The following is a 12,622-nucleotide window of genomic DNA, read 5'->3' as shown; positions in this document are numbered from 1 at the left end:
CGTCTATGCCGCTATTCTCAGCCAAGCACATTTTTATAGTAGGAATGTTTATTTTTAACGTAAATTGTCACATAATGATACCTTTTTTCAAGACCCTTTTGCGATAAAAATGCGAGCAACTGGCGATCTGATTTACAATAAAGCCTAACAATTAAATGTGTGTAATTTACAATTCACTGAACTTTTCGTTAATTTTGTAATTTTAAGTATTTTTTGTGTTTTGAGTCAGTGGACTGCCTGAAAAGAAGTGATTTCACACATGTATACGCGATACTAATGATCCGTCTTTGATCTGTTGACAGAATATCGTCGAGTTGCAGCAGTCGGTCCAGATCGGAGTCGGAGGGGGAGAGGAAGAGGCCGCGGCTGGAGAGGGGCGGGGAGGGAAAGGTCAGCTCCAAGGACCAGCCCAAACCTGCTGACGTAGTCTTGCTTGAGGATTAACCACCGCTAATGGCACTAATCACTAGACACACGCACCCTCGCACTAGGCACAGCCGTCACAACCATCCGCACTAACTCTAGCTCTCTAGCTCTCTAGCTCTCTAGCTCTCGAGCTCTCTAGCTCTATGGGATTAACTGCGAACACCGTCACAGAGATAAGCATCGTGTCGATAAACTCAACTTCGCTTCTATTCATAACGACTAAGACATTTCGAAATAGGCTAACCATAAATTAAAATTTCCAATAAATATAAATATACCCGTATTCGCAAAAACTGTTAATATGTGACCTTGTAATGAAAAGCTATCCATAAAACATATATCACTAGGTATTTACATCATGTATTCTACCTTCATCCAGTTGAAAACATAAATTTTCCATTGAATTACCAGACATATGTATCCCGTGTGCTTAAAATGAATCTTAACGTGATTTGCTTAGCTTTACGAAAATACGTAGAAATTTGGAATAACGCCATAATTAGTATGCCTTCTTAAAATACTGTCATACGACAGTTGGTTCTTGTTTTTAGTAGAAATATGTATTTTTAAATCGATTCATTACTAACATTAGATGAAAAATTATCGTTTTGCTCTTTAAAAATTTAAATATTATGCAATACTCATACTATTCAATTAAAAAAATGGTACGAGGATAGATCCAATACGAGTAACATTAGAATTTACATAACAGACATAAAAATGGACACGTATTTATTTTTTATTGAATAAATGCGAAGTTAAGCTTACCGACACGATACTTATCGATGTGATGCTGTTCAAGAAAGAGCACCAGGGTTGCCAGATGTCCCCATCTGACCCTAACTATTCCGAGTTCAACAGTCCAAGATTACCTATGATAATCCTGATTTCAAATTGAAATAATCAGTCGGATAATCATCCCGATCATATCTCATTTAACTCGATTTATTAATTTAAATATCTCGATTACTAATCATTGGGTCAATCTCTATCTACTGGCTCGATTTAGAATTTTGGAAAACTGGCGATTCTATTTCAGACCCACTTTATTATTGAGGGCAAAAAACATTTTTAGTTATAAACTCATGTACAATTGTATATTATAAATAGTATATTTTCCGGTATTTTAGGAGGTTTAGGCTGCGTACTTTATTCGTAATATTTAGTCTGATTCCCGAAAAGCTTACAGGTTTACGTTTTGAAATTTCACGTCCTTATCTACCGGAAAAACATACACGTACATATGTAATATAGAGTGTAGATATGTATTATTTAACGTTACTCTAAAATCTTGTAGGTAAGTATTGGCTTAATTTGTTCATTAATTTCTTTCTAAACAGCTTCTGCATCTTTCCATGTATTGCTAATAGCACGACTTATTTTTAATACATAATTTTAGATCATTCTTCAGGTGAGTTGGTTTAATTTTCTTAATTATCTCATATATTTATTTGTCTCATTCATTGCATGTAACATAACATAGTAACATCGTTATCGACGTGGTGTCGCTCTATCGATGTAGATAAGTGAGTGAAGATAATTTTATATTTACTTCTGGTTTTTCTATTTCCAACGACTTATTTTGAAAATAACCATTATCGATAGAGATGGATCGCCATATCGTAAGAATGCTGATGTTACCAATAAAAAATAAAATTGGTCTTCGTTTTTTTTTCTCAAATAGATGTTAAGCATTTAAGCTTATTATTAAATTATCGACACTTCATTTATCTACATAAATATAGCATTCATAATAAAGATCCAGCCCTGTGAAAAGTCATAGGTCTGGAATTATTGAAAAATAACGCCTTTCTCTGTAGTGTAGATAATTGTGTGGACTTTCTAACGAAGATGTTTCTTACGACTTTGGCATTATAAAATCGACCGTCAATCCGTAAATTGAATGAATATTTGTTAATTACTCAACACAATTAAACTTATAAATAAAATTACAAAAAATAAAAAATAAAACTTATCTACACTACGCAGTTAATGCGGCAATTATTACCTTTGGAATAGACCCAGTAAATAGTAATGTGAAGATAACATCGATCACTCCTTTCAACAACTTCATATATCAAAAATTGTCAATTTTCAGCTGTGCATGTTTTCGTAATGCCCAGAAAATGTAATATATCCCAACAAAAGCGGCATATTTTTAACTTTATATTTACCCGCTACAGGGCAGAAAGTGTTGTTTTTGCATTTTGAAGAAAAGGTATTGTTTAATTTACTAAATATTTTTCAAATTTAGAAAAAACCTTTTTAAAAAGGTTTTACCCAAAAAGATCTTTGGCACAGTAAGAAGTTCAATAAGTCGGCTGTCCAAATTTAAAACACAGTAAGGGACATTTTTTTTGTAGTAGGTTTTTTTTGCATTTATGGACTAAGTAGACTCTACTTAGTCCAAAAATGCAAAAAAAAACCCACTACAAAAAAATGTCCCTTACTGTGTTTTAAATTTGGACAGCCGAAGTGGCTTCATTGTATTATATTCTCAAACTTTGAAAACGATCTCCTGGAAAATCAAACTTTTTGATAGATGACGTTGTTGAAAGGAGTGAGCGATATGTTCAAAAAGAGCAATTTCCAAATAAACGAATTTCATGACCATTTTATTAAAATTAAACACTTGAATAATCCACTTTATCGAGTTTTATTTTTATTTACGACTAGTTTCGAAAACGACAATTGTTTTCATCTTCTGGTACAAATTAAAACAAATAATAATAGAATTTCATGACCACTAAATATGAAGGTAGTAATTTTATGTTCATTTTGAAAAGTGTGATAAATTAATAAAAATACATTTGAAAATTGTTAGTATAAAAACTGGTTAAATTAATTTTGAAAAATGTAAATTATTTCAAGGTTTCGCGAAATTTTGGATATGTAGGTATATTTAAAAAAAAAGCTCGGTTTTTTTACCTTCCGTTTTTGTAAATAAATTTATATTTAAATATTTTTAAAATCGAAATTTTATATTTAAAAATAGTCTACAATACATAGCTATCTTTGAAAAAATATGTTTATTGATTTATATCACTGATCTTTACTTCAATCATAGAGAATGACTTTTTTTTTAATAATGGTTTTTGAAAATTTGTTTCCACAATATATAACATTTTCTTTAATTTTTGTGATGTATTTGCAATAACACCAAAAAAAATTGGTTTTTCCAAAAAAAGCTTTAAATTAAATACTTTTGCGTTTGGATGAGTTTTAAATATATACTTTTGTCATTGACAGGAGGAAGACATGTTACGGAGTAGAGATGGAACGGGAGAGGGAGATGGTGATATCAGAAATTCCTTTTCTTCCGCATCGTAAGTACAAACTTTCACTTCACCGCTATCTGACATTATTAATTTGAATAATAATCTAACTCGGTACCCCTATTTCTTATGTATCAGGGGTATGTGGACTAGACCCGAGGATTCTGAAGATGGGGACTCGCGTTACTCCTTCAGCAACTCCTGCTCCCCTCCCCCACATGTGAGTTGTTTACTAATTTATCAATTCATCGAAACTGTTTTTGAAGTACGAGTATATAGTACGTTTCGGTTATTTTCCAAGTTTGAGTGAATCGATCGGTTGTTTGTCATTCCAGGATCAAGATGACATCAGGGTGGATGGAGAAACTGAGGGAGGCGGAGGAACGAGGGTGAGAGTCGTCGCCGCCAGCGGGGACCACATCATAGCTGTAGCTAACCCCGCTCTGGAGCTGCTCTCCAGGACTCTGGTCCCCAAGAGGGAGTGTCCCGAGACCGTAGACAACAACATCTAGACACTGTGCCATCTAGGACTCTGCTCCTCGTGAAAGTATCCCGTGACTATGGACAGCAATATCTAAACAATGTGTCTCTGCTCCCAGAGAGCTGCTAAATTATAATCACAGTAAAAAGCAAACTTTTGTGACGACTAAAAATGTACAAAAATATTTATAAATACATATAACGTAATTTAAAATAAAATGCCTTTGTAAGTCATTAACAAATAAAATTGGTGCTTTGTGAGCTGACTGTAGGGTGTATTTTTAAATAGGCTATTATCACTTTTTTTGTAATTTGTAAAATAATTATATTTAAAAAAAAAACACAGAATAGTAGGTGTAACGAAGTAATAGTTAGCAAATGTTAGTTATTCGTGTTTCACATAAATTGTATGTAAATGATTTTTAAAAAATACAATAATTTTTAACAGTTGATTGCACGTGTTATTACAACTCTCAAAATCAATTATAAATCAACGACTTTATCATTTTCAATACTTATAAAAATACATATTATTTTTTGACATCTCATCAAAGATGAAGAAGAATATGGAAGTCTGGGCATTTACGGGGCTTACGACCGTCATAGGCTGGTTTGAGTGATCACTTTACACACGTGTAACATTCACCAATTCTACCCATTATTGACAACCACACTACTCAAATTCTTGGAAGTTCTATATATATGAACCAATTTAGAAACCTTGTTCATGAGTCACTAGGACTTCACTAGAGACATCTATTGGTGAGATGTAAAGAAGCTTTTTACTAAGCAGAAACTCTTATATTAGTATGTGAGATCCGAATCTCACATACTAATATAAGAGTTTCTGCTTAATAAAAAGCTTCTTTACATCTCACCAATAGATGTCTCTAGTGAAGTCCTAGTGACTCATGAACAAGGTTTCTAAATTGGTTCATATATATAGAACTTCCAAGAATTTGAGTAGTGTGGTTGTCAATAATGGGTAGAATTGGTGAATGTTACACGTGTGTAAAGTGATCACTCAAACCAGCCTATGACGGTCGTAAGCCCCGTAAATGCCCAGACTTCCATATTCTTCTTCATCTTTGATGAGATGTCAAAAAATAAAATGAATTAGGTAGTATATGAAAATAACTCCTGTAATTGGAGATAATCCAGATTTTGTGAACAAGTATTTGGACACACTCAAAATGTTGTGTATAAAAATACATTTTACTTTAAAACGTTTATTTTTATAACTCATTGTGATTATTATATGCTCGACGATTGCCGAGATTTTTTAAACAGCAAACTCAAACTAACTTTATACAGTCAATATAAATTATAGTAATATAGAGGAAGTCTTCACCTATCGACAGCTTCATTTCATGACCTCTCGTACTTAGGATCTTTATCCTAGTTTACCAACACTACACTCACTTATGCGAGAATAAAATAGTATTTTTTTTTAAATCGGGGAATACGTTTTAAATTAATTATAATAAAAATTAGGAGGCATTTTTTTAGACAAATTAATGACGTTACTATGAATTTTTAAAAAACCGTTTTATTACAATTCTGTTTACAAAATTATAAATAAATATCCCGTTGGTCAACAGACATTAGTCTGTTAGATGCATAAACTAAAGGTTCCTTCCTGAATTCAATGACTGTAACGTCATAGTACCGTACCGCGCAAAGCGGATGGATGTTTTAGAAATTATTTTAATTCCATCTGCAAAATGCAATTAATCTCATAATAGCATATGAGGTGATTTTTTTGTTGATTTATTATTAAAATAAAGTAAAAAAAGACTGTTACGCATGTCCCATAGTTATAAACTAACCGCTTTCAAATTTTGTTAACTGAATTTAGATACAATGATTAAGGAAACACTTGTTTTTATACCACTTGAGTTTTAGTAAAGACTACTAGTTATTATTCAGACCTGACGATGGAAGTTCAGCTTCCGAAACTAGTAGTCTTTAATAAAACTCGAGTGGTATAAAAACAAGTGTTTCCTTAATCATTGTAACATGTCTTAACCACAAGGTTGATGCCGAAACAATAAATAGAATTTAGATATATACTTATTTAAATAAAGTCACCAGTACTTGCCAAAACCACTAGCCGTCCAATATTTATAATTTTAAACATGTCACTTACTTTGTAAGTAATAATTAGTAATTATATCTAACTTGTACATAATATATTGACGGTTAACTACCTAATTCATTATTCTCTTAACTAAAATTATAATAATTTATATAGCGCCATTTTCGTAAAATAGTACCTCTAGGGCGGTTATACAAACGTGGATCATAAAAATGAAAATGATGGAAAAAAAAACGTCGTGAGTCTGAAGGGGGAATGTGGACCCGCCGTATTATTGCTCTTTCTTTTCGGTCTTCTTAGGCTGAAGCATATTATTCACACATGGAGAAATGTATTGTACATATGTAAAATAAGTGTTAAGAATTCGCATTGCATATACGAGCTGAGCTTTGTAGTAATAATAAAATAGGTATGTCGTACTAGGTACGTATTAAGAGAACTGAAAGTTCCTTGAGATTATGACTGATTTGGGAGAACTCCAAAGCTACTAGGTAAATATAATGTCATTAATTTAGTAATCAACAATAATTAGATAGGTAAATCATTTCTACTTTCTGTGAACTTTTTTAATTACGGAGCTATTGAAAAATTGTTTGATAATAAATTTCCTACTAATCAAAAATAAGGAGTTTTTTTTTAAATATCCTTGCAGACCACCAAATATTGATTTTGTTGTAATCGCCTGAATGGATAAAATCAACATCAAAAATATTTTCAGTATATCCAACTCTAAGCTTGTGTGTGTCGGGTTGTGGTCCCGTGGTTAGTGTCGCGGACCCTTAAGTAAGTTTCTCGGTTCGGGCCCACTCTACCACAATTTGATACGCATTTCTAATAACGAGCCGTTTAGGCTCACAGAAATTGAAATATTTGTGTTAATAATAAAAACTCAAATATTTATCTTTAATAAAAAAAAGTGTATAAATAATTGTGAATGTCAGTGTATAAAGTTATCACTTAATCCAGCCAATGACAATTCGTAAGCCGTGTAAGTACCAATACTTTCATATTTCTATATTAACAAAATTATTAATCAATGTTTAGATATCAATAAAAATCTTGATAGAAGTTGACATCACTATAATCGTCAAAATAAAATAGAAAATGGTTACGTTGTACTAGGAATTTATTTGAAATTATTTCGCATATGAATATGGACATTACTTATTTTAACAAATATCTTATTTTCGAATGAGTTTTTTTTTATTTTATACTGTATGACAGTGTGTTTATTAATGTTACCAGGTTGTTAAAGGTTAAGATATGGTTGTTTGAAATAAAATATTTGTTACAATAGTGGTGTGAGAAAAGTCATCAGGAAAGGAAGAAAGAAATCAATAATAAAATTCAAGCACAATAATTACAGCACAGAAATGGCTGTTAAATTTAGCGGTGAGACGACCTGTAACTAAGAGTTGAGGTTCGCTTCTATCCAGGGGATGAACTCCGTGACTCTCGTGTACACTCCCGGGTAGCCGGGCTCCGCGCACTTGTAACCGTACGACACGATTCCTATCAGGTAGTAGTGAATGATGTCTGTGCTTTGGGGGATCTGAAACCAAACAAAATATTTAAAAGAAAAAGCGTATACAGCCAAACCTGGGTATCAGAATCCCTAAAGACTACATTTATATCTTATAAATAAGTGTCTCCCGCATCCACGCTTTCTTTTATATACAAGTCTAATGACAGAACCATAAGCTAGACCTCTTTCAAAAATGTTTTCCTGATGTCCAGATCTTTTATATCCTGGTTCTACTGTTTACAATTCTTTGAGATTTGTGAACAAATAAAGAAGAGCTAAGTATTACAGACACCTAAAAGGATTACTATGGCCACTCCGTACCTTCATCACCATTTCCCAAACCTAAAAATGCTGGGTCATCGAAATAGTACCAATCTATTTTAGAATAACACTGCAGTGTATATATTCAGTGCGCATCAGTTGGGCATCAAAATAAGCCCAACTCTCCATTTTTTAAAAACTGTTATGAATGTTCATGAATGGACATGAAATATCCTTATCCATTTCAAGTAGCAAATAGTATTGAGATACAGGCCGCCTAGATTCTTCCTACTTCTTTCCGGTCTTATGCCTATTTTGAGTGATGTAACACATATTATATTATCTGTTCGTATTTTCGGGTGTTATCCGCACCATTGCAGCAAAATATAGTCCTATATATATGTATAGTCCTTACGGTCGGCCACATGAGAGGTCCACCGCTATCCCCTTGGCAGGCGTCCTTCCCTCCCGCAGCGTACCCCGCGCAGATGGATCTCTGGTCTATGATTTGACTCGCGAATTTCTTGTAGGCTTCCTTGCACTGGTCGTTGCTCACCACGGGGATCTGTGCTTCCTGCAAGTGAGATGCTGTAGGCCCACCTGAAATAGTGATCATTCACATTTATTAAACTGAAAAGATACAATGAACTAATCTATTATATATATATATATATATATATATATATATATATATATATATATATATATATATATATATATATATATATATATATATATATATATATATATATATATATATATATTGTATTGGTATTTTAATAAATAAGTATTTTACTTACGGAATGAGGTGGCACCCCAACCAATTATAAAAGGAAGATTCCCCTCAAATGTATTGGCTTTAAGCTCTGATGTTGCTGGCAAACATACTGGCCATATTAAAGCTGTAATTATATTCATATATACTATGTTTAAAAGTTTTTTTTTAAACTTGAAAAGTGCATAAAAAACTTCATCGAATCGACGCGGTGTTGATTTGTTCTTTAATTATATTTATCGGTTTTTTGTTTTTTGTATGTATTACAGTTTTATTTATTAAGATATTTATTTATAAAAAGTATGCATAAGTATTGCCTATGCTTGGGTATACAATATAATACAATACTACGCAATATAAAATTTGGTATAATATATGGTAAGTCAAATTTTTAAACGAAAAAATCGGCGGATAAACAAAAAAACTGTTTTATACTAATATGTATGTATTACTAACATTTTTGTTAAAAAAATATGAAAGTAAAAATGACTAACCACAAACTAAATGCTTTAAATATTAATAATGTTGAGAATAAGAAAAACTTCGTTTTAAAATATTTAAATTTAATAATAGACGTTAAAAATTTACATATTTAAAACATAAGTAGTCAAATTAAATAAGGAAATATGAATACGATATTTATTATCAATGTGTATTTCTACTCCGGCTACTTATTGGTTTAATACCAACGACCCCCTACAAACCGTAAAGAGGTAGGTACATATATTGATTTGATAATTGATTAATAAATCAATTAGGAGTAGATCTTCGCCTTCATCCACCAACTCACAATCTTCTAAAATAAATTACTGTTATTGATCCGAAACATAATCTAATGTTTAGACAAATCTCTTAAAGAAAGGTCATTAAGCTATTCGCCTCTTCCACGTCTTTGGAGAAAGAGTTGCAAACTTTAAGGACGATGAAACAAAATATTTGAATTGTCCGTACGTTATAAAGCTTAACAAACAATACCACTCAATTCGCTCTCCAATGAGTCATCCAAGGTGGATCCATCATTTATTATTTGTAACAAAAATACTTACGTGTGAAAGTCACGTCTTTACTTAGTTTTATAAGTCCAATATCGTTAGTGTGTTTAGTTGAATCATATTCCTTGTGCGGAATGAGTTTCTCTATTTTAATGTCTACTGGAGTTGCTCCATCATCACTTCGCTCCAAATCCAACTCTCCTAGTCGAACTAGGTGACTGTTGACAAATAAAACTAATTAATGTATATTATCAGCATTGATACGAGAGTGCATCACATTGTCATTGTTGGTTTCCCTTAAAGAACTCAATTCGAACTCTTCTTATGTTACTTTAAGAACTAATTAATATTTTATATTTATAAGTTGCACTTGACATTTTGAATGCGCAATATAACAAAAGATTAACGCAACTTATTGTACCTACTATTATTATATGGTAAATATTTTTCTATAAGTCTGGTTTGCATGTTTTTTTTTAAAGAAAAGAGAAATATTTGTGTTTTTATTATTCACACAACTATTTCAATTTCATACTATTTCTGTGAGCCTAAGTGTCTCATTATTAGAAATACGTATCAAATTGTAAAATAGTGGGTTCGAACCGAGAAACTCTGACTTAAGAGTCCGCGACACTAACCACGGGACCACAACCCGACACATAAGGATTTTATTTGTATCTACCAAATATACTCGTACATATCCTACATCTTACATATTTTTACGGCTTTTATAATCATTTATTTTCCTTCAATTCATACTGATTACTACGACTTTTTCAACACTGTCTCTTACAAATGATTTTTCATACTTCACATCAAATTAAAACACCACTGAATTATTGGTAAGTATTCAGTTCTACCGTTAGGTATTTTGAGCATTCTACTTGTCATTGTAGTGGAAAATGCCATACATGATGAAACTCGAATCTCCGATAGTGTTTTTAAAATTAGAAAATTAAACATGCAGATGTGGTGACTTACAGATCCTGTTCATTGCCACGGATGCAGTGTGCGGCAGTGATGACGTGTCGGCTGGTGACGAGGGTTCCACCACACAACCACAATGTTTTCCCTGGGATGAGCTTGGATTTGAATCCCAATGCGGCCATCCACGGCCACTCACCTGAACAACTCGTATAATCGAGGAAGAATAATTATGACCACAGAAAACCAAAACATTTTATGAATAATGAAACAAACAAATGTAACTGCGAAAATATTATATACTGCGAACTATTTTATGCCTAAAATATCTACCTGATCAAGGACTCGAACTGGGTTGGGTGTCCTATTCAGTCTCCAATACATAAATAACAATAAACAAAAACGAGAGTATAATTCATTACATACGATGAAAGTGTTCACAGAAATATCATTTCTGTGACGCATTTATACGGAAGTAGGTACCCAAATTCATTATTTTTTTAATTGCTCAACAATTTGACAAAACTATTGGACTAGAAGTGGCAAGAATGACTGGTAGTACCCAAGCTCGCTGGAATACCGTTGACCACCCTCTTGGTAAATGTCCCATTGCTAACACCGCAGTTGTCCTTTAGTGTCGGGATCTTGTAGTTGGAGCCCACTCCTCCTGAACCTTTGGAATCGTAATAATTTTATTATAATATTGAAAAACTAAACATAATTATCAACAATATCAGATACTTATAGACTGTTCCAATCCAAAAAGGCGTATTTAATTTATCTAAAATTTGGTTGAATTGTTAGATTGACAAAAAATGTTAACTTCCAAAATGGCGTTCTTTACGGTAATAAATATAGCGAAGATAGGCGAGGCGCAGCTTTGATTTGTAGAATTAAATATTTATTTAAAAAATAGTATACCGGACCTTTTGTAAAAATATTGAGGAGGGCTTGAATGATTTCCAGAAATCCAATTCTGGTTCCCGCGGTTGCGTTGGCAGTCGTCGCGTTGCTCAAACTGTCAATAGGGGGTGAAAGGTAATTGCCACCGGTCATGGCCGATACCGCGGCATCAGCAGCTCCAATGATCCCTTTCGAGTCCTCGTGGTGGACACTATTTGGCTTGCTCATGCGACCGTAATCCAATCTCGGGTCGGGGAGATGATTGGGTGCAGGGGACAACCGGTGACCATTTCCAAACACCATGGCTATCCCCATACACAATATCACGCCAGTTGTTTGTATCGACATCGTTTTTTTTTTTTAATATTCTAACTATTTCGTTCACTGACCGTTACCACACCGCAATATACCTTCAAATATAATATTTTCTAAATGAAGAGTCACGAAAAATAAGAGAATTATATCCACTGTCAATGACGTATTATTCATAAATATAATATTGCTACAAAAAATTTACTTAATTCTTTAGGTGCAAAGTACATTGACTAGTTTTTTTCTCAAAGATATAAACTTTAAAATACATACATATATAATATGAATGTAACAAAACAAATCGATAAGTGGGCGTTCCGTTTTAACGATTTTTGAGGAAAAATGATTTTTGTTGTTGTATGCATGCCTTTACCAGTTTGTCTATTATCCGCCATTTGGTAATATGTATATACCAAAAAACCTTATGCTAAACTCTTGAAGGTATGCTGGAATAAGAGGGGGAGGGGGGTGCATCATGTTACGATATTTTTTATTGTTTCTTTATAATATATATCTTAAAAATAAAAAGTAAACAAAAATATTTACACATTTTCAAAATACTAACCGATAGACAAATTGCGATTTTTTCACCAATATATACATACCACCACATAAATTGTTTTTTAATACATCAGCCTTCATAGAGCAGTA

At 32.7% G+C, this 12,622-nt stretch overlaps 2 protein-coding genes across 2 annotated transcripts in view; one reads left to right on the top strand and one right to left on the bottom strand.

Moving 5' to 3' along the window:
- The window catches only part of nab (NGFI-A-binding protein homolog), a 40,094-nt gene extending 35,386 nt beyond the window's left edge, over positions 1-4,708 (top strand). The window contains exons 5-8 of the mRNA XM_088263593.1: positions 303-390; positions 3,676-3,752; positions 3,840-3,921; positions 4,037-4,708. Of these exons, the coding sequence (XP_088119719.1) occupies positions 303-390; positions 3,676-3,752; positions 3,840-3,921; positions 4,037-4,213 (424 nt within the window). The 3' untranslated portion in view covers positions 4,214-4,708. The remainder of the gene's footprint in view (positions 1-302; positions 391-3,675; positions 3,753-3,839; positions 3,922-4,036) is intronic.
- Positions 4,709-7,387: 2,679 nt separating this feature from the next.
- On the bottom strand, positions 7,388-12,092 carry LOC148307337 (venom protease-like). The gene is made up of 7 exons (XM_088263576.1): positions 11,683-12,092; positions 11,319-11,429; positions 10,814-10,955; positions 9,887-10,050; positions 8,866-8,967; positions 8,481-8,665; positions 7,388-7,831 (listed from the first exon to the last, which is right to left on the bottom strand). The coding sequence occupies exons 1-7, from the start codon at positions 12,005-12,007 to the stop codon at positions 7,688-7,690; spliced, it is 1,173 nt and encodes a 390-aa protein (XP_088119702.1). The 5' UTR covers positions 12,008-12,092; the 3' UTR covers positions 7,388-7,687.
- Positions 12,093-12,622: the final 530 nt, after the last annotated feature.

Source organism: Brachycentrus maculatus, unplaced genomic scaffold, assembly GCF_059751285.1.
Source record: "Brachycentrus maculatus isolate JH-2025_06_01 unplaced genomic scaffold, ASM5975128v1 h1tg000201l, whole genome shotgun sequence".
NCBI classification, from domain to species: domain Eukaryota; kingdom Metazoa; phylum Arthropoda; class Insecta; order Trichoptera; family Brachycentridae; genus Brachycentrus; species Brachycentrus maculatus.
This window is presented reverse-complemented; position numbering and strand designations above follow the sequence as displayed.